A 22,141-nucleotide genomic window follows, 5' to 3' on the forward strand; every position below is an offset into this window, starting at 1 on the left:
GGGAAAGGCCTGTGTTTATTAGGTGTTTTCCAATTCAATTCTGAGATGGAATGATGTTGTACCTCTGTCAATGCCACCTCCAAACAAGTCTGACAGCATCACAGCTAGTTTGACTGCTCTTGAACTGTATTGTTAGGAGGATCACTTCTAACAAAATTGGTGGTGCCAAATCAGACGTAATGACTCTAAGAAGGAAGCATTGTCTCCTGTGTGTGTGTGTGTGTGTGTGTGTGTGTGTGTGTGTGTGTGTGTTTTGAAACTGCCAGTGTCTTGGAACTGTGGCTGCTTTGCCAATTGCTAGTCCAGCTTCTGTTGGCCTGATTTCCTTTAGATGCTTTGGACTACAGCCCCTGCCCCATCAGCTCCAGCCACCACAATCGTATTGGCTGGGGCTGATTGGAGTTGTGGTCCAAAACATCTGTAAAGAACCAAGCTGGCAAAGACTGGACGATGGGCAGGAGGGCATCGGTGAGCATGCCACTCACCCACAAATCTCTGCATCTGGAAGCATCCCAAGGGGAACATCAATCTTAATCAGGAGGTGTGAAGGATGGGACAGGAGGTAGGGAATAGATAGGGAGCTGAGGGACGATGACACTCAATTCACCTTGCAGTCTGCAAACAGCAGGACCCCTAGGCCCAACTTTTAATCAATTGCTTGGTAGACTGTGTGGGAGGAAGAAGGCAGTTAATGATCAGGCTCCCTGCTGATTCTGGGTAAATATTACAGAAACACATGGGGAGTCTAGTGGGACAGGCTGCTAGGGAGAGGAGGTAGTGGGCTTCTGTGTGCTCCATGCATCAAGACCGTTTGCCTCCGCACCACAACCGTCTTTTTGCAAGAGCCCTTACATTTTCAAACTAGCAAACTCAGTAAGACAGGTGGCATTTACTTTCCCTTGCAGAAGTCAGTGGCTTTGGTTGACTGAAGACCCAGGTCAAGTGAGGCAAAACCTGGCTCCTGTCGCTGACCTTGAGATTGCCAGTGTCTGGTTCACATTCTGCCATAGAGCATGTTCCCCGTGCTTCACTGACTTCAGCAACGGAAAGGAAATACAGAGCTAAACGTTCCTAGTAGGACATTAAAATGGTTCTTTAAAATCTTCCTCCATCATAAAGGTCAGTTGTTCTGCCACAGCTGCCTCCATCCACCCCTGCATGGCTCAGTCATGTGGGGCCCCAAGAACAATGGGCAACCTCACTCCATCCTTTAAGTCAAGGGACACCAGCTTAACAGAAGATAAATGCAGGGAGGGAGCCCTGCTTGGCAGGCCCTTTGTTCTTCAACAGGGCTAATTTCGCCCACACAGAAGTTCAAAGCAAATGATAACATTGCTAGGTGGCAGCTATCAAATAAACTTTTGTAAACTGGCAGGGGGTATGGATGGATGCTGCTGGACTCCAACTCCCATCAGCCCTTGCCAGCATAGCCAGTGGTCAGAGATGCTGAGAGTTGTAGTCCAGCAACATCTGGAGAACCTGTGGTCCCCGAGACAGATGAAAACTTCTGGAAGTCTTGAAACATGAGGCTGCTTCTGACTCCAACCCTTAAGAACGAGTTGAAATGCAAGTGGGAAGAGCAGTTACCATCAAACGGAATGAAATGACTGAGATACTAGTAGGAGCTGTTTCTTGGAGCGATAAGTTTCCAAATGCCATGATTGTATTTATTAAGTGCTCCCAATCTCCCCTGCCCTTCATCAGCTGTTATGTTCTGCATTATTTCACACACCAATGAAACTAGATTGTCAAGTGCAAAAAGAGCTACAACTCAGGTTTGGGTGAACGTGCTGCCCTGATGTAGCTGTCGGATACAGTGATGTCACTGTTCATGTGCTGGTCTAGGAACTCCGAGGTCTCTTCTGCAATTTGACCTGGGATCCGGAAATCAATGGTCGGCTGGTCCCTTTTAGGGCTAGGATGGGTAAGAGTGTTTCTGGCCTCAGCATTGCAACCCGTCCCTTGTAGGAACTGCAAGAAGTTCTCCTCAATGGAGCCTTCTCTGCTGGGTAACCTGAGGTCTTCCTCTGGTGGCTGCTTGAAGAAACAGGTGAGGTGCTTACTCAGCTCTCCTCGGATCTGTCGATTGAGGCACCCGTAAAAGAAAGGATTGGAGGTGAAGGAAAAGTAGCCAATCCAAGTAACCACATTCTCTGTCTGCCGGCCGGGGAAATGGGAGCTCAGCACAGAGTAGAGATGAAAGGAGAAGTATGGCAGCCAACAGAAGAGGAATTGGCCCCCCACGGCCAGGAGGATGATGACAGCTTTCCCACCCCCAAACGTCCTCTGAGGGGTAGTCCGAGGGGCTCCTGAACTAGTCACCATAGTGGATCTACTGCTAAGGGATTCTGACCGCTGCCGTGGGGTCTCCATCCAAGTGGGGAGTGGGCCATGGTGCATGGCAGCCACTCTGGCCACTTTGAACATGCTGCAGTAGACAACCAGAATGATGAGGACAGGCAGGAGGAAGTAGAAAAGAGCAAAGAAAGCCACAAAGAATTTGCAGTAGGCACTCCGACTCCACTGCAGGGTGCAGCTCTGTCCCCCATAGGCTGCTGAACTACTGGCACGGTCTTGGGAGAGCCAGCCCAGGATAGGGATGATGGACATGACCACAGCCTTGATCCAGACACCAACCAGGACACAGACAACCAGGCCCACAGTCATTTTCACCTCGTAGCGCATGGGGTGCACCACATAGTAGTAGCGCTCAACGTTAATGGCCGAGATGGAGAGGATGCACATGGTGATGAAGCAGACGCTCAAGAACAGGTAGATGTGGCATATGGCATCCCCAAAGGCCGTGCCGTCAAAGAAGGCTGAGCTGGACAGCATAGCCAGAGGCATCAGGGTGACGGCAGCCAGGAGATCCACCAGGCAGAGGTGGAACACAAAGACGAACTTCCTCAGTGCAGGTGTCTTGATGATGACCGTCATAATGGCTACATTGCCTACAATGGCTGTCAAGTCAATCAAGAGCATGAAGAAGAGGCCCACAGACTCAGAGGCCACATCTCTGGTCTTCGTGTCGAGGCTGGAATTGAGGAGCAGAGAGCTCTGGCTTGTCTGCAGCAGCCTCCTGATCCTGGCGGAATTCCGCACCCACTGGGTGGGGAGAGAAGGCTCCATGGAGAATAGCACCTCCCTTCACAAGTCCATCACCCATCCTATTCTGGGTCCCCAGGGAGTGATCAGAGAGAATCGACAGTGGCCGTGGAGAAGGAGCAACCCCAAACCCTGGAATCACATTCTTGCCCGTGTTAAGAGCAGAGCAGGAAAAGGGCTCTTATGTCTCCCGTTGCCATTCAGTTCTGTACGCCATTATGTTCTTAATTAAACACAGCCATTTTGCACCTCATTTTGATTGTGCTTCTTTAGATAGAATATCATGGCAATGCAAGAGGACCGTGGGATTGGTTCTCGTGATGGAGAAGGGTCTCATTTTGCTGCATCTCATGACAGGCTTTCCCCCAGGCAAATGTCAGCACCTACAAAGAAACACAATTACAGATTAATGGCTTTGTCAGCCAAAGAGAAAGTCCTGAGATAGGTCTTGTTAAGTTCACATGGTGGTTCTTTGATAAATCCCTAAACAACAAAGAAGACCTTTTCAGTTTGCTCCCACATTTCAGGGTACTGTGCAAGGAAGCTTATTTGCTTTCAGAGACCAGTGTGGATTGAGTAATCCTGCAGGTATGCACTGCAAAGGCTTAGCACTGAAATAGCACTTACAACCCCTGCTGTTAGCTGCATCTGAAATACCCTAGTTCTGATGGTATCTAATCACAGAGCAGGTTATGAGACCCCTTTCCTAGGGGGCTTTTTACAGCTCACTTTCTTTGACCAATGAACATGCCATTTCTACTCATCAGTTACAAGGGATCCAGGTGTCTCCCTCCCCAAGTTGCTTTTCTATTGCAGCACTATACCTCAAACTGCAATTTGCTGCTCCTGAGAAAATGTAGTTTTACCCCCATTACTGAGAGTGCTTATGCAAGGCCTGTAGGTGCTTATTGCAGCCGTTCTCAGACTGTGAGCTCCATTCAGATAATTCACAGAAAGGTAGAGGGAAAGCAGAAATATCAGCCCTGAGATTGATTTTCTCCTTCTTTTGACAATGCAGAATAGAGGCTGTTTTGACCAGAACTCTAACCTACATCCCATGGATTTCATAATACAGTGCTGGAGCAACATTCTAATTTCCCCCTTACAGGAGAAAAAACTATAAACACTTAAAAGAGCCCTTCTTAGTAGCCTGGACTAGCACACATGCACACACATACCACCTGTGATTTTCATGTTATAGCAGTAGTCCTTGTGATGATGCTGGCATCAAAGAAGGGGGGGAAGTACAATGGTACCTCGGATTAAGAACAGACCTGTTTACGAACAATTTGATTTATGAACTCCGCAAAACCCAAAGTAGCGTCCTGGTTTGCAAACCTTGGTCTACGAATGGAAGCCGAACGGTAGAAGGCCACCGGTAGTGGGACTTCTGGAATGGATTAAGTTCCTAAACTGAGGTACCACTGTAGTTAATTAAGGGATGCACTGAGATTTCCACCATGTTTCAAATGGCCCATGTGCTGGCCTATTGCATAGTGCCTATGATGCAAATTATGATAGCTTACGCATGACATTTTTAAAAACACTTTACTAAATAAGCACTCACGTGCTTTACAGGTCTGGGATGGGAGCATTCATTCAATGTCTGTAAATTAGAGCAGCCTTTCCCTCCCATGGCTGTTGTGCCATCTCTCCTGAACACCCCTTTATTTATGTTGCGTTTATTTGTCCGTTTCCAGAAGAAAATGTCTCACGGTGACTCACAAATCCATAAATCGCAAAACAACAGCGATCATTTAAAACCAGATACATAAAGAAAATGCAATAAAGCAAAGACATTCTAGAAGTGCTCCACTGCTTTTTACATCTCACTTTCTTTGACCAATAAACATGTCGTTTCCACTCATCAGATCTTACCCCACACTACTAAAACAGTGACACTATGAAAGAGGTCAGAAATAATACCACAGTTTGACCTTAACTGAAAGCCCGGGATGTCTATAGCATTTTGTTTCTATGAACAAAGTGAGGGCAAATACAGACATGGCTGCTCCTTTGCAGCAGAGTTCAATCCCGCTGCCTATAATAGATAGAATGAAAAATGTCCTATTAAAGAATCATAGGTGTGTAGTGGAATAAAGGCATAGAACCAAGCAGCAATAAACACGAATATACCCAGGCAGTGCAAAAAGCAACCTCTGAGGTCTGGGGGAGACTAACTATGGCTCAGATCCTGTGCTAGGCCAAGAAATCTTCTGTGCTCAGCAATACACAGGTGTGGACCAGAGGGGGCATATGAAATGGGTAGGCCAATGTCACAGCCCCCAAACCTGCTCTCCCACATTACCTTAAGGAAGACACAAATGATGAGAAAATAGAGGTGCGTGGAAGGCTCAGCATCTCCCCCTGGGCCCTTCTAGCCAGAGGACCTAACTCTTCTGCCCTCCTCAGACTCAGAGGATGGACCTTCTCCCTCAATAATATTTCCTTTGTTTACACAGCATGGAAGTCATCACCTGTGGAATTGGACAACCAGCTCCTCAAGGAACTATAGTGTAGGCCTTGTCAGAAAACATAATGCCTCAGAAGGTCCCAGCTCTTGACTGAGGCTAACTTCACAAGCACACAATATATCTAAAGCACATTTGAAGTGCATTGCTTCCCCAAAGAACCCTGGGAACTATAGTTTGCCCATCACAGACCTATAGTTCCCAGTACCCTGACCTGGGTAAACTACAGTTCCCATGATTGATTGATTATTTTTTTTGGGGGGGGGAGAGCCATGTGCTTTAAACATATGGTCTGGATCCAACGAATATTATCAACTAGCAAGGTCCACTGGGAGCTGTCCAGGGTTCTGACCTGTCTTTTGCTTCCACCACAAGCCCAGGACAGCTGGGAGGGCTGGTTCCTGCAGCTGTTCTACAGCAGAGTGCCTGCTAGTGGTGTATTCTGCTTTCTTTCCACAACATCTTCTTCTAGGTTGATGGGTGTGGCACAGACATCCTGTGCAGGTGAGACAAGATGGGTGGTGGGTGGAACTTCCCCCTTGGACATTGATGGGTGCACCAGATCATGGCTGTCCTGCTTGGCTGGTTTTCTGGCTGCCCCACTTCTCACACCCACCCACAGATTGGCTGAGTTGCCCCTTCTCATGCTGCAAACTAGATAGCTGCATGCAAGAGGGGGGAAATTGCAAGGCCCCTGCCCCCCAACCTCTAGCAAACACAGGGAAAACACACACAGCATGGTAGTGGTGTTTATTGCACAGTCAGGGATGGGGCAGATTTTGAAAGGTAAAGACAGATGTCTGGCCTTGATGGTCAGATGCTCCAGCAGGGTTCTTGTGCTGAGGGCAGTTGCAGGACAGCAGACAAAGTGTCCCCCACAGCTCGGTGTCCATACTACAGATAGCATCACCTGTTGGCTGACCAGTGGCCATGGAGCTTGCCAGGGCACAGGAGCCTGTCTGGTGTGAGTATATTGACGGGTGCTGTTGGACTCCCTTCACAGCTTGCATGGGATGGGGCAGTCCCATCCACTATGCCTGTGGAGAGCAAGAAGAGACATGGAATCAGCAAGCAACAAGCAGAGATCAGCAACTGGAGGGTTAGAGCAAGAGACTTTGGATGAGATGCAGTCTTCGCACATGGCAAACGGGATGAGGGGAGATATTGGAGGCTGCTGCTGTTGCAGTTAGTACATTATCACAGCATTTCCCTGCTTACCTACATGCAGAACTCTGACCTGGCTACCCCAGCTGTTGAGTGGAGTTGGCTGTCTCTGTTTGGAATTCCAAGGCGACATCTCTGTTGGGGTTCTAGGCAGAGGAGTATTAGCTTAGGTTTCCATCTGTGTTGCAAGGTCAGCTGTCTATGCAAAATGCTCCTTTTATGTGCATAGCACCCTTTCTGCCTCACCCTTGTGAGCAATAAGTGTGTACACCATGTACACCTGGGGACAGAGGGATATAATCCCATGCCACCTGAGGCCACATCTGTACCATGAATAGTAAAGCACTGTTATGCCACGTTAATCAGTCATGGCTCCCTTCCCCAAAGACTCCTGGGAACTGTAGTTTAAGGGCATGGAGACTTGTTAGAAGACCTCTATTCCCCACACAGAGCTGCAATTCCCAGAGTTCCCTGGGAAGAGAGACTGATTATTAAACCACACTGGGTATTGTACCTCTGCAAGGGGAATAAGGGGCCTTCTAACAAGTCTCAGCACTCTTTACAAAAGTCCGTTCCCAGGATTTTTCGGGGGAAGCCATGACCATTAAAGTGGCATAGTAGTGCTTTGAATCATCGACTCGTATAGTATAGAATCAAACTTATAGTGCAGAACCGGTTTGAGTTACGGACTTCCTTTGTGGGGTTCCTAGCCCTCCCATCAGATGCCAATGAGATAAAGAACTAAACAACTGTTAGAAGACATCTGAAGGCAGCCCTGTTATTGGGAAGTTGTTAATGTTTGGTGTTTTATTATCTTTTCATATGTGCTGGAAGCCGCCCAGAGTGGCTGGGGAAACCCAGTAAGATGGGCAGGGTAAAAATAATAAAATTAATATTATAGTGATGTGCCTTGATTGCATGGCATACCTGAGTACAGTTAGGGATAGGGGACCAATTTGCTCAGGTTCCCATGAAGCATCTTCTGTACTGTCCTTCTTGGGACATTTGCCCTCTCAGGGAGCAAGAAACCAACCTGCTAGCTGGTCCACCCCATTCCACGTATCCTTGTTCTACAGTTGTGAACTGTTAGATCAAAATAAGCAGACTACCATTTACATGACATGAAAAGAGTAGGTCTACATAGCATGCTAGTGAGCAAATGGTCAGTGAAAGCCAAATCTATGGGGTTGTACAACCCCGCAAAACATGTTGGGTATTTTTTAACGTCATTTTAATGATTTTTTTTCTTATTTGACAAATACATCCACCAAAAACAATAAAATAACACAGAACCTCACGTGCTCTACCCATGTTATTCATTTCAAAACTGCCGTACCACCCAGCTTACTCATATTTATATATTAAATGCCACACATCTTAATTTTGATGTGTCATAAAATTAACTCCCGAATGATATAATTTTCAGAAGTTCAAAATGAGATATATCTGCCACTCTTGAAGTTGTTAGATAACAGGAGGAGAAAAAGAAAGCCAAGTGCTCTTACTAGGCCAGTGGGCGGTATTTGAGAATATGCTGCAGAATTAGGTATAAATGAAGCTCATACCAACAGTGGGTCCACTTACAGACCGATGCACACTCTACTTATGATTAATTACATTTGTTTCAGTCAATGCAACCTCTCTAAAGCCAGTGAAAATAAGTCAACGCTTTCAAGTTATGGATCAGGCCCCCACAATAATAATTTAGCACTCTTAAAACATCTGCAGTTGAAAAGTATCTGGTGGGAATCTGAAGTCAGCTGATAAAATCTCAGCACAAACCTCCATCAAGCAGAGTGAGCCAGTGGGGCTGGTCATTATGAGCAGGAGAAAATAAAAATAAGGAATTCTGTAGACAGAAGACAACTGATATGAGAACTAATCTTTGTGTTCTGAGTCCTGGGACACTCAGAAATAAGAATCTCAATACAGACTAAGCTTTGGAGATATAGTTTTATCCTGAAGTTTCTTCCTTCCTATTTTGGGGTGTGCTTCGATCGCATTGCAGTAAATTCAGGTTGCACAATTATAGGTGATAGGTCTTGCAAAAGTTCAGACGTCTTGTGATGATGATATATTAATTTTATATACCACCCTTTATCTAAGGGTTACAGGGCGGTTTACAGTATAAGTGTCAAGGAAAGTGATGGACAGAAAACACAGTGTGGGACAACTCTTTGTTTGTCTCTCTGCACGCAAATCAAGATGAATGCTCAATAAACAGGTTGTCCGGAAGCACCCTAGAAGTTCTTCCTTCCAGAATTCCCTTTGCCCTGCCAATCTAGTTTAAGTCCTGTGATAGACTAGCCTATGCTTAGTCCAGGGCATTCTGGAAATCCTGACCAAGGAATGGATATGCCACAACCATTATACCAATGAATCTGTTTCAGAAGTAAAACATTCAGTTTTCCTAAACAGATTTCCTTATCCATTTGACCCCAAGAGTTCTTCTGTGCCCCCACACATGGGATTTCCATGTGCCTCAAATCCATATCAAGAGCCATAAGAGCGCACGACTTACCCTCCTGAGTTGCATAGAAACAGGAAACTTCAAGGACTGTGTTGCAACCCAGAAAACACCTTCCCCCTGCACACCAACTCAACAAATGGGCTTGAAACATAGCACTGGGATTGAAGTTAAAAAAGCACCTGGCTGGTGATAATAGTTTTGACTTGATCCCAAATAATGCAAGCAAAGTCATCTGTGTTCAGCATAGCTCTGCTACACCCATACAGGCACAATAGCTGAAGCAAGGGAACATCTAGTGTGTGGTCTGCTGCCTGCTCACCTAGTTCAGTGCTCCTCTGAAGCATTCCATGGTTGCAATGACCACTTGGGGGACATGGCATTATTGGACAGATCCTGCCCGGTGTGGCAGCTCCTCATTCCTTTCAGCGTCGCCGTCAGAGGGGGACTTTGGGGCAGACGTTTCATCACCCACTTGGCAGCATGAACGGGAGGTCCCACCCAAGGACGTAGTGTGGGTTGCCGGTGTCTGGAGCAAGGCAAGTGCTGCCCTGGGCAGCAGTCAGTCCCTTTGTTGGCCAGGGTCTAATCAAGGGAGTCTGTCCTTGCAAACAAGCTCCAACCTAGGAGCAGAGATAAGTCAGAGAAACGCTCAGCCAGGAGCGCCACTGTGTTGCCTCACCCTCCTGTCCTTGCAACTCTGGGCAATGCACATGACTCAGGCACTGCTTTTCTGCCTTCCTCTTCCTCCTGCCCTCCTCTTTGGGTGACTGTTGCACCCTCTCCCTCTCAGGCAGCACAAGGGTGGGGTGTGGGTGGGCGTCCCTTCACCAGCCACAAGTAGTAGCAGGTGCCACCACTGTCCAAGCCCTGAAGGCCCAGCTGGGGCTTGGCTTGCCTCCCCATGGCTCCAGCCTTGATGGAGGAACCTGTCATGGGGGCACTTGGTTGTGCCCCCTCCAAAATTTGCACCTGGGACCGCGGCCCTCCTGGCCCACCCTTGCTATGCCACTGGTCCCACCCCAAACACAGCAGAGCTGGCTTGCCACATTTCGAAGTAAGCAATGAGCGACACCTTGCTGTCTAAAGCTCTGTGGGACCATGAAGTCCAGGTCTAAAATGACTGAACTCCTCTTCTTCCCCATCTCTTCTCTTGTCTCATGCAGCATCTTCCTTCTACAGAGCAAAGAGGCATGGAAGCTGCAAGCCTGCTCTGTGATGTCCGCCCTGATCAGACCATGAAAAGAAGAGTCTGTATCCCACTGCATATCTACGTCCAACCACAGACATTTGGCCTTCTCCCTCGAATTGGCAGATGACCTTTCATTGATAGGATGCCCCTTTAAGAAAAAAGTACTGCTCTTTATCTCATCATTGCACATCATAGGTTTCCCTCATTCCCATACTTCACACTTCCACATGTATGCTCCATATTTCAGGAAATGAACGGCCCGAATCTCTGAAATGCTTACCTGGCATGCCTCCTGATTCAGAAGCGATTACACAGGTAGGTGCAGCTCTATATAGCCACACGACAGGATCTGCTCTGTCTAGAAGAGACACCCACTCTCTCACACATAGACCAACACCCTCCTCCCCAATTCCTGCTCACATGGGTTTCTGCTGTGCTGCCTTCAGCCTTGCAAGACAAAGAGCTCCCAAGTGCTGGACTTTTAATTTCTTTCAATGGAAATATCAACAGACAGTTTCCCACCCTGGGGGAGGAGGAGGCTGCTGCTCCTGCTGCCCACACCCTCCTCCTGCTGGGTCCTCCTTACCTTGAGCTACCCACCTGTCCAGTGCTTGGAGACCCACCTTACTACCAGTAGGCCTCAGCTTGTGCCAGGAGGGAGTAGAGCAAGGATCTTGCAATCGGAGGGGAATCAAGGCTGGTCCTGTTCATTCCTCTGCCCTACTGCTGGCAGATTAGCTCCTAGTTTCACATGCAAGAAGGAGCCTACCTGCAAAGCTCAGGATCTCGTTGCTCTTTCCATTTAAGTGCATACATAGATTTGAGTCCCCATGTTTCGCCTCCCCGGTGCTTATGCCTATATCCATCTCAGCTTCTTGGGGAGAATGGACTGGCTATATGCTTTTCTTCCACCGAACAGCACATACTAGGCACCTGGGCGATAGGAAAGCACTGGCAATAACCTACCCTGGAAGTCTGCATGCTGCTGCCTGGCTACACAGTTGCCTATTCCCTTCTCTCTAATCCAGACTTCAGTTCTCATACCTTCCCTGTGCAGGCTTCCAGCATACTGGGTACCTCTCTGCTGCTTCTCCTCCACTGTAGCTGATGCACAGATCCACTGCAGTGAAGGGTGAGAGGCAGCCAGAAGCTTGGAGAGTGTGTCAGCTTCTGGGTCCTAGAAGCCTCCTCATTCCTGTTTCAGGATTCCAGGTTTTCCATGTACCGTTTCATTTCCAGCTTGTGTTTCATCTGTGATCTCTGTCTCTGTCATATTTGTTGTAGTTTTATTTAATGCATTGCTTCATTATATGATGTTGCAAGCTGCCCTGAGCAGTGCATAGGCATTAGAAGGGCAGGATGGAAATTTCTATACAAATACAGTGGTACCTCAGGTTACAGATGCTTCAGGTTACAAATGCTTCAGGTTACAGACTCTGCTAACCCAGAAATAGTACCTTGGGCTAAGAACTTTGCTTCAGGATGAGAACAGAAACCACGCAGCAACGGTGCGGCAGCAGTGGCCCCATTAGCTAAAGTGGTACCTCAGGTTAAGAACAGTTTCAGGTTAAGAACGGACCTCAAGAACGAATTAAGTTCTTAACCCAAGGTACCACTGTAAGTAAAAAAGATCCAGCTGTAGCTCTCAGAAACCACTATTTGAACATCAATAACTAATCTAAACCGAGGAACAGAGGAAATTGCCTCTGGAAACACAGGCCGTTGGTGCATCTAGCTCAGCTTTATCAACACTGACTCGCAATGGCTTTCCTGGATTTCAGACCAGGGATATTTCCAGACCTAACTGGAGATGCCAGGGACTAAAACTTCAGCCTTCCACATGCAGAGCAGATGCACTGTGGTCCTTCCCAATGTTTTGTGGAGTTTTCCCACCTCTCTCCCTTCTTCCCTTTAGTTACAGCGGCACACTATGCAGAAGGTGTTGGCTCTTTGCAAACCACAAGCGCTATGAATTTGCTTTTAAAGCCAAGATTTTCACACAGGCACACCTACATGGCAAAATCTCTGCTGGAGCTCTGAAAAGGTGAGGGCTGCTCTGCTCCCTTGGCCCCTGCTTAATGCTGTGGGGCAAAGGCTGGATTCAAACATATCCTGCTTCCTCTACACAGAGCAGATGGATCATCTCTGGGAGTGAAGACATATGACCTGACAGGTTCCTGGTTACAGCTGCAGTTTCCTGGCAGCAACTCACATGAGTGCAAGCCTACATTTTATGTTTTATTTTTTGGCCTCTCCACTCGGGCAAAGCATTGCTGAAAAGCAGTGGCTGTATCCAAGGATGTGTCAGTTCAGTAGTTACTTCCTCTGTACAGCTGTATTCCTGGCAGTCATGACCGGGAATGATGAAAGCGGCAAACTTTTCATAAATCAGAACCGTTTGTCCTTTTGGAAAATTATCCAGTAAAGTGTGACTGTTAAATCTAGCACATTCAGCTTATGGGAGGGCTGGCCCTACCATTAAGAAGAGTGAGGAACTTTCCTCAGGTGGCAGATGCTGAGGCGGGGCAGCACCTCCATCTTTTCGAAAGACTGAGCTGTGTGTGCCATGCAATCCTGTTGCCCTCAAATTCAGTGGAAGATGCTGTCCCTTTGCCAGTGCTGAAGTGACTTTCAGTGGTTAGTCTAGTTGGCTTCTGTAGGTGGGATAGGGCATGATCTTGTCCTTTGCCTCAGGCAGCAAAATGCCTTGGGTCAGCCCTGCCAATGAGAGCAGCATTTCCTAACACCAGACAAAGACATTTGTGTGGTGGATTCTGTTCTGACCACAGTTGCTAACCGTTCCCTTGGCGCTGGGCGTTTTTACAGCTGAAATAAAAAATCACAATGACACGCCCATGGTTTGGTTTAGAGTTCATTTTTCTTAATAAGAGACAGGAAAATAACATACCCTCTGGAATTTAACAACTGAAGTTGTTGCTCTTTTTGCTTCATGGTACTACAAATCCTTACCTGCTGCCTTGTGGAACATCTTCGGGAGTAAACCCTACAGAAATCCAATTAGCGTCCCTAAGACAGTTGTATGCCTCTTTCCGGCAACTCGTTCAGTCAAGCTGGTGCAAAACATATTGCTCTGCTTTCTTTTGGACCACATCAGTTGGCCGAGGGGAAGGGTCTTGTTGTCTGGGTAGCACAGTACCTCCATACACACTGTCCAGGCTTGCACCCCAGAGAGGTCACTCCAGTGTTGCTAATGCAGCAAAAACAACATAGGAGGCAGCACTTACAAGTCTGTGCAGCCACAGCAGGTGCTGTGATTCTCCAGTGGTTTGACTTCATCTCTGGAGATGCACACCATTGCTTCTTGAGACAGACGGAGGCCAACCACAGCTACAAATCCCATATTAATTTACAGTGGTACCTTGGTTTATGAACAGTCCTGTTTACAAGCTATTTGGTTTACCAACTCTGCAAAACCAGAAGTAGTGTTCTGGTTTGCAAACATTACCTTGGTCTATGAACGGAAGCCGAACAGTGGAAGGGCACCGGCGACGGGAGGCCTCATTAGGGAAAGCGTGCCTCGGTTTAAGAATGGATTTGGTTTAAGAACAGACTTCAGGAATGGATTAAGTTCGTAAACCGAGGTACCACTGTATAATGCTGTGCCACTTTCCACAGTTCAAAACTGTCTAAAGCAGAATTTGTAAGAAAAAACACTGGGGCCTAATTTGATCAATAGAATGTGTGGTATCTGGTGGGCAGGACCTGTGTGTTTTGGTCTGGGACCAACAGCCTCTTCCTGTTTCTTGCCTCAGACTCGCCTCATGTTATTGTATTTAGTTTTTCTCATTAAGTTATTTTGCTACCGTTTTCTTTATTGTTCGAGCTTAGTTTACATTTACGTGAGCCACTTATTTTTCTCAAAGAAAAAGAAGCTCTGCTGAAGGAAAGTGTTGAATGTCCTAAACTGTGTGAGTGAGGGGATATTCCCAGTTTGCCTGGATGATTGATTTTGTTAATCATTCCCCCACCTCCACAACAGAATTCACCAAAGTGCTGCTCTCCAGATGTTGGTGCACTACAAATCCCATCACCCCTGACTACTGGTCATGCTGGTTGGGGCCGAAGGGAGTTGTAATCCAATATCTTCTGGAGGGCATCACATTGACTAACCCTCATCTAAGGCAACATTTGCTGTTTCCATTTGTGTTCATATCATCACTGGCTGAACTGTTCCAGTACACAATTACAGTGGTACCTTGGGTTACAGACACTTCAGGTTACAGACACTTCAGGTTACAGACTCCACTAACCCAGAAATAGTACCTCGGGTTAAGAACTTTGCTTCAGGATGAGAACAGAAATCGTGCAGCAGTGGCATGGGGGCAGCAGGAGGCCCCATTAGCTAAAGTGGTCTTCAGGTTAAGAACAGTTTCAGGTTAAGAACAGACCTCCAGAACAAATTAAGTTCTTAACCCGAGGTACCACTGTACCTATTTAAAGATATGTCCTCTCTTGCAGAGCACTGCTCCTGACGACACTTCGGGCACCAACTCCTTGGTTGCAACCATCTCCTTTCCGCACAGTCTTCACAAGGGTGTACAATAAATGTACTTTTTCTTTTCATTCCCCCCCCCCTTCAAGGTTGCACTTCTGTTCTTAGGATATTGCATTTTCTAACAACTCAAAAGAGCGTGATTTTTGTACATGGTGAAATGTCATACATTCCTGAGGCTGCACTTCTCTTTGCTATTGTGTGTTTGCTATGTAGGATGTTGTGAAGCCGTCTTTCCTGAGTTCCAGGAGACAGAACCATGAAAGAGTCCAGTTCCAGGATAGTAAAACAGACAGGCTAGAATTTAATGAATTGGTACAATGAGTATATGTGATGCATGAACACCTTGTTGGCATCCCTTTGTCTTGAGATACATTGGAGAGCACCTCCAGGGGTGAAGTCAGACTGCTGCATGACTTCCCCAGGAAGCAAACCTGGGCAGTGCGTATGGAGGTCCAGAGGACAATAACCTGCTCTTGGCCTCACTGATGTGGTCCAAAAGAAAGCAGAGCAATACATTTGGTACCATCTTGGCTCCAGGAGTTGCTTGAAATGATGTGTACAAGGCACAATCCAACTGTTTTAGGGACTCCACTCTGGATTTGTAGGGTTTAGTCCTTAGCCTTTTCTCTTCTCGAAGCTGTCCTGCAAGGAAGCAGAGGTTTAGGACTAGAGTTTTCCTTCTCCTAGATGGGCTACCTTCCCAGGTGGATGAGTACCCCAACCCCCCACCAAATATGCATTAGCTGAAGAAGACAAAATGTTCCATCTTGGAACAAATGTCAAATTAGCATTAGCTGTGCAACATTATTTCTGTCAAAGATTAATGGAAAAATATTTACTGTTTCCAGTGAAGAAAGAATCTGTTCCCTATTTTGGATAGTATATTTCTTGGAAGTTTATTTACTGCTGCAATATTTATTATCACAACCCACTGTAAATGAAATAAAATTTGATAATAATAATATCTGCCAGATGGCATTCCACTGAGTTTTAAACCATTGCAAAGAGTTTGTCCTGCTTTTATTGTACTGTGATTTTTTTTAAAAAAAACAGAGAATGTTTGTTATGAGGTAGCATTCGAAAATATAAATAAGGTATGCAAATAAAATAATAAAAAATGAAAATTACATTTTGTTGATATGAAAGCACACTTAACAAAATTTAGTTCTGTTAAGATTTAAGCAAATGTCTGGGAAAAAAGAGACAGTGCAAAGCGTTTTGTCCAATTTAGCTGTGGAAGCTTTTGACATCTTTAATGTTGCACAAAGTTTTGCATTCCCCCTCACCCTGCAACAAGTCCAGGATGTAGAGCTCAAAGCTGCTATAGGTAGCTTCCACACTGGGAATTTGCTGTTCACTCACTTTTTATGGAGCTTCTACATAATGCCATGAACAAAGCATCCCTCTCCCATGTTTTCTCTGTTTGGTTTCTGTTTTTCAAGACAAATATTTTTCATCCCAGAAAACAGGACTTCTTAAAAAAACAAAAAACCAGTGGAATATCTGTAGAATTTCCCTATATATAGATGGCCTGTCACACTGCTATTCTGGCTTATTAGACTGCTCTGGGCATTTTCTATATAATGTTCTAGCCATGTCCTTCTCTGTGCTCTGTCTCTCCTCTCTCACTTTAACCCTTCTCTTTCCAAGCAGCATTGCCTTAAATCCAGGGCTTTTTTATGGGGGAACTCACCAGAACTCAGTTCCAGAACCTCTTAGGTGGGTGTCATTGCCATTCTAAGACAAAGAGGCAAGAGTTCAAGGTGAGTTATGGCACCTTTTTCTAGAAAAATAGAACTGCTTAAATGCATTCCTTTTCTCTCCCCTTACCCCCCCCCCCTCCACCACACTGCAGCACTGAGTGGTATTATAGAAAGCTCTTATGGGTCCTTGATGATCAAATTTCAGAAGCGGGATTCAGTAGTGTCGGAATTTGCTGGTCTGGCTTATTTAGGTTGAAGGAGAACACATAGATGTAACACATTAAGGATGGATAACCAAAAAGTGTTTTCAGCTCAGCCATTAGAGTACAAAAATCATGGGAACAATGAGCCCTTTTTGTTTGAAAATGAACCTAGCAAGCTTTTGAAGCACACTGCATGGTATGTGTTTTAATCTAGTGCTTCAGCAGTGCTCTGTTGAGGCTAAGGTCTATTCTTTCCCTTACAATGTTGTTCTTATATCTGGAACAGAGAGGGCAGCAGGATGATAAAGTTCCAAAGAAAGCCTTCTTTTTAAAAGGTTCACTTAAGGTTGTTGTCTCTGTTATTCTTAACACCACCATGTCAACCTGGTACCCTCCAATGGTTTGGCCTACAACTCCCATCAGCCCCAGCAAGTGCAGCCGAGCCCCTCCAAGTGTCCCTATTTTCCAGGGATGTCCCCGACTTAGAGAAACTGTCCCAATTTCTGATTTGATTCTGGAATGTCCCACTTTTCCTTAGGATGTCCGTATTTTTCATTGGAGAAATGCTGGAGGGTATGGACTTAACCAACCCCTGAGCCATCTGAAGGCAATCCTGTATAGGGAAGGTTTTTTTTAAAAAAATGTTTAATGTTTCATTCTGTTTTTATATAAGCTGGACGCTGCCCAGAGTGCTCAGAGTTTGGTCACACACACACAGGGGCTATAAACATCAACAGACAAGAGATGCTTCTAAAAAGATAAACCCAACTAGAAGTATTCAGAGGTACTCTCATCACCTTCCCGTTCTGACTACTGAGGAGTTAATTTAAGGCTTGTGTGTGAAAACGCCATAGTTATGCATTGTTAAGACTGTTAAGCCCAGCACAATTACAAGTAGACCTTATGTGTCTGAGAGCATCCAAGGTCTGTTACACTGAGCAACTGGTAAAGCTGTGAACTTGGGAATGTGCAGAGTTCGCTATGATAGTAATCGTCCCGTCCCCCCCATCAAAGTCCTGCTCAGTTTGCTGCCATCTTCTAAGCTTTTCCTAGGCATTACCCACAGCCTCGCAAATCTATCTTGGCATCTTACTGCATCTACCATAGGGACCAGAGAGATTTCTCCCCCCCCCCCACCTCCTTTCTTAAACGAAAGCCGAGGTTTTCTGGAAGATAAATTCCGCACGCGTGACCAAATCCTGTGCTCGCGTGCTGTGATGAACTATGCAACTTTGGCTGACAAAGGCACCAGCGAGGAATAAAACCTGAGACGTGCCAAGCACAGCTCGTGTAGCGCTGTGCTGTGGCCTCTCCCCAAGGGACCGAGGCTGCTATTTAGGGATGCATGCCGCTGCTTATTTATATCTGTCCCTTCTCTTTCTCCTGCATCATCTCCTTTAATTTCAGGGAGACAAAAATAGCACCAGCCAAGGGCTGCTGCCAGTTTCCCACAGCAGTGGCCAGCCAGAGACTGCTGCGCTTTCAGCCTCCTTTCCACCCTAACCAACCCACACGGGCAGACATTTAGCAGCTGCTGACACACCATAGGAGAGAGAGAGAGAGAGAGAGAGAGAGAGAGAGAGAGAGAGAGAGAGAGAGAGAGAGGCTGAGTGCCTCTCATCCTTTGTAGCTGCCAGCAGAGCCTCCGTTAACTGAGGATATCTCTGCCTGGAGAAGGCGATGCATATTCATGCGGCAGCCACTACTGGTCACGTGTCCCCATTGCTAGGTTACAAGGACCCAAAAATAAATCCTTCCAAACTAGATTAGAACAGAAGGACCTCAGATGAACTGTGTTCCCAAAACTGTAGTAGGGGACAGAGAGCTAGTTATAGCATGGATATTAACAAGGAGACGGAAAGAGGGAGACACAGGGAAGCCTCTTCAGGGGGTGGGGGGTGGGAATGGCTCTCCCTGATCCAAGGCTACTCCTTTTGGGGCACATCCATCCTTGTGCAGCCAGTGTTCGTTCAGACACAGATGACCACAGGTTGCTCTCTGAATCTCGGCAGAGCTCCATGGTGCCTTGGGAGTCAGTCAGGGTTCACTTGCTCCGGTGGTCACTTGCAAACTCTGCGGATCCCTAAGTGTGCCACTGTCTGTTGGCATTGGTCGCTGTGATGTTTGGGCTGAAGAAAGCTCATGAAGCTCCCGAACGATCAACCAGGAGGGAGAGAACATGCCAGTCGGGCATGTGTCTCTGCCAGGGTCCTACTCCAGTGTAGGTTGAACTCCTGGCATGGTCTGCCTGTCCCCTTCAAGGAATCCTGTGTCAGATCCCATCTGGAGGCTTATTGGGCAGGGTGTAGGTGCGCAGGCAGCGTTCCTCCAAGAAAGAGAAGGTGCCATCTCTCCCTTGGGACACTCTGCGCTCATCACAGGAAGCCAACTGCACACTCCATGCTGGCCCCACATTACTCTCCGTCACACCGAAAAGCACATCTAATAGGATGCATAAATGTACTGTCCAGAATCAATCTTCCCGTCCAAAAATGTTGGGTTGTTTGGGGCAATTCTTTGGAGGTATGCGTGGAAAGGTCACCCATGGCAAAGAGGATAGAAAAAGGTTCCCCGCCTCCTCATATCCCTAGAACAGGGTTACCCAAACTTGGGTCTTCAGCTGTTTGGGACTACTGTTCCCATCATCCCTGACCACTGGTCCTGCTAGCAAGGGATGATGGGAGTTGTAGTCCAACAACAGCTGGAGACCCAAGTTTGGGAATCCCTGCCCTAGAACATCCAATGAAGCTGAAAGTTGGAAGATTTGAGACAGGTGAAAGAAAGCATTTCTTTGTGCAGCGCATAGTTAAACTATGGAACTCCCACAGTAAGCGCTGATGGTCTCCAGCTTGGATGGCTTTAAAAGAGGAGTAGACCAGTTGGTGGAGAGGTGCTATCAATGACTACTAGCCATGATGGTTATGCTCTGCCTCCACAGCTGGAGGCAACAATGCTTCTGAATACCAGTTTCTGGAAACCACAGGAGAGAATAGTGTTCTTAGCTCAAGTCCTGCTTGTTGGTTTCCCACAGGCATCTGTGAGAATGGGATGCTGGATTAGATGGGCCATTCACCTAATCTAGCAGGCTCTTTTTACGTTCTTATGGTCATTCTTTTAAAAATGGAGATCTGCACAATGGCCAAACTTGTACATCAGCTACAAGGGTCATTTTTCAGGAACTGGGTCACCTGAAGATGAAGAAGCCTCGTTGTTAACATTTGAACAAAATTACCCTGCTAACGCAAATAAAGACCAACCTTAGTCTACCAGTATTGCAGAGAAAGTGTCGCATTGCCTTTGAGGAAGGATAGGTTGCATTTGCCCTGCGAAGCACCCCAGAGTTGCTTTGCTCATATTGCTGCGAAGGAGGCGGTGTGTATTGCAACCCTGCAGCATAGTCCAGAGTTTCTTGATGCATTGTTCGTTCATTTATTTGGAAAATGCAGGGGGGAGAACTATCTAATTTATTGTAGCAGCAACATGGGGAAGAAGAAAAGGGGTGATTAATTGCTTTCCTGCAAATGGAAGGGGGCTTCTTGCGAGTGGTACAAGCACTTCAGTGCTGGGGCAAGAACTTAAATTCAAACACAGTCGTACCTTGGTTTTTGAACAGCTTCGTTCTCAAATATTTTGGCTCCCGAACACCACAAACCCAGAAGTGAGTGTTCTGGTTTGCGAATTATTTTTGGAAGCCGAATGTCTGGCTTCCTGCAACCAATCAGAACCTCGCTTTGGTTTTCAGACGTTTTGAAAGTTGAACGGACTTCCAGAATGGATTCTCTGAGTGGTTAGACTCCAGGGGTGTCTACGCTTACCCAGGTTCACTTTCCTTGGGAATGAAGGTCAGCGGAGAGTGTGATGTCTTTAGGATATATGGTTTTATTTATGCATATATACAACCTGAGCTCACAGCATCTTGTTTCCTATTGCTTTCCAGAGCAACCCCAGAGTCCAGCACAGAGCAAACATGTATCTCTCTCCAGATTTCTGCATCTATTGTTTTTCAGTCAGGTGGGGAAAGACCCACCCATCTGTTTCTATGGCAACCTCTTGGGACTTGTAAATCACGGTACATAACTAGCCAGACAAAGTCATTACCTGAACAGAGGAACTGGTTGGGCTGGTTTCCTCTTATAGATGCTACCCCGCTTGGAGGATCACAAGTTAGGAAAGGGTACAAGGTATCATCCAGACTGACTCCCTTGCCCCCACCCCAAATTCATAATAATATGAAGACTCAGTAATATGACAGCTCAAATACAAGAGAGGAAAAGAGAAAACACATTTTAGCATGTTGCATATTGAACACCCAGTATATTTTTATACACTTTGAGGAAAAAATGTTGCTTTTAAATGGCGAAGATCATTTTGCAACAAATATTGTACATTTGCATATTCAGGGATCAGTAGCCAGAGAAAGCAGGAATGGAGCCCACAGAGCTTAATTTGTCAAAAGAGAGGTGCTGAGGCTCAGGTTCAGACAGAAGTCACAACTTCTAACCCCTTAGTCTGATACAGTGGTACCTCAGGTTAAGTACTTAATGTTGGAATCTTCAAAGCCTTCAGTCAGAGGAATTTGGCCACTCTCCAGGTGCCCGGCATGGATTCCTTGTTGACCTCCCCGTCAGCGACTCCCGGCAAGACAAGGCGAGGTCTCTATCGGCCGATCCTTCCCAACGTGAGAAGAACACAACCATCCCTCCTCCCTCATTCCCCAGGGAGGGGAGAGAGACAGACAGAAATGTATTTACATGCCTTTATTTCTGTCTTTCCAGCAGTGCAGAGGAAACATGTCTGCACCCTCTTTACAGCAATAGCAGAGAGAGAATAACTCCACCCATGTACTTCTGGTACAGGGTCATGTGACACTCTGAGCTAACATCCGGTGCTCAGTGCACATAATAGACTGTCCCTTGTTCCCACGGTACAGTCCCAAAACATCAACATCCTGTTTGGCTTTCCAGCCATCTGGAGCACTCAGCAGCATTGCTCCTTTTTCGTAACAACCTCCCCCAAAAGAATCAATGCGTGTTGCGGCAAGCAAAGCGTGATCCAGAGAAGAAAACAAACAGTTGTTATACACATAACACTCCCCTGTTGTTTCAGTTCCACCCTTGGAACTCCCCGCCACTGGTTTCCCCAGTGTACCTCTCTGGTTGTCTGGCTTCCAAGGAATGAGTGCATCTGCATTACCTTGGCTAGCAACTCTCTGTTGTGTCTTTGTCTCTGACTTAGACACAGCTCCAACCTGTCCTCGGTTGTGTACAACAGCAACACATGCAACAGCTAAGTTAGCAAACTCTTCTGAGTACCTTTTGGG

At 46.5% G+C, this 22,141-nt stretch overlaps 1 protein-coding gene across 13 annotated transcripts; it reads right to left on the reverse strand.

The window, feature by feature from the left end:
• Nucleotides 1-1,625: 1,625 nt before the first annotated feature.
• GPR61 (G protein-coupled receptor 61) lies at nt 1,626-11,521 on the reverse strand. 13 transcript variants are annotated; one of them, XM_083617839.1, is made up of 4 exons: nt 10,986-11,521; nt 6,795-6,886; nt 6,487-6,613; nt 1,626-3,488 (listed from the first exon to the last, which is right to left on the reverse strand). In XM_083617839.1, the coding sequence occupies exon 4, from the start codon at nt 3,127-3,129 to the stop codon at nt 1,765-1,767; it is 1,365 nt and encodes a 454-aa protein (XP_083473965.1). In that variant the 5' UTR covers nt 3,130-3,488; nt 6,487-6,613; nt 6,795-6,886; nt 10,986-11,521; the 3' UTR covers nt 1,626-1,764. The 13 variants fall into 13 exon arrangements, with proteins under 13 accessions (XP_083473965.1, XP_083473967.1, XP_083473966.1 ...); XM_083617841.1 differs by adding an exon at nt 5,929-6,072 and having other exon boundaries at nt 6,487-6,886; XM_083617840.1 differs by lacking the exon at nt 6,795-6,886 and having other exon boundaries at nt 11,023-11,521.
• Between the last annotated feature and the right edge of the window lie 10,620 nt (nt 11,522-22,141).

This window comes from Podarcis filfolensis (genome assembly GCF_964270895.1).
Source record: "Podarcis filfolensis genome assembly, chromosome: 6".
NCBI classification, from domain to species: domain Eukaryota; kingdom Metazoa; phylum Chordata; class Lepidosauria; order Squamata; family Lacertidae; genus Podarcis; species Podarcis filfolensis.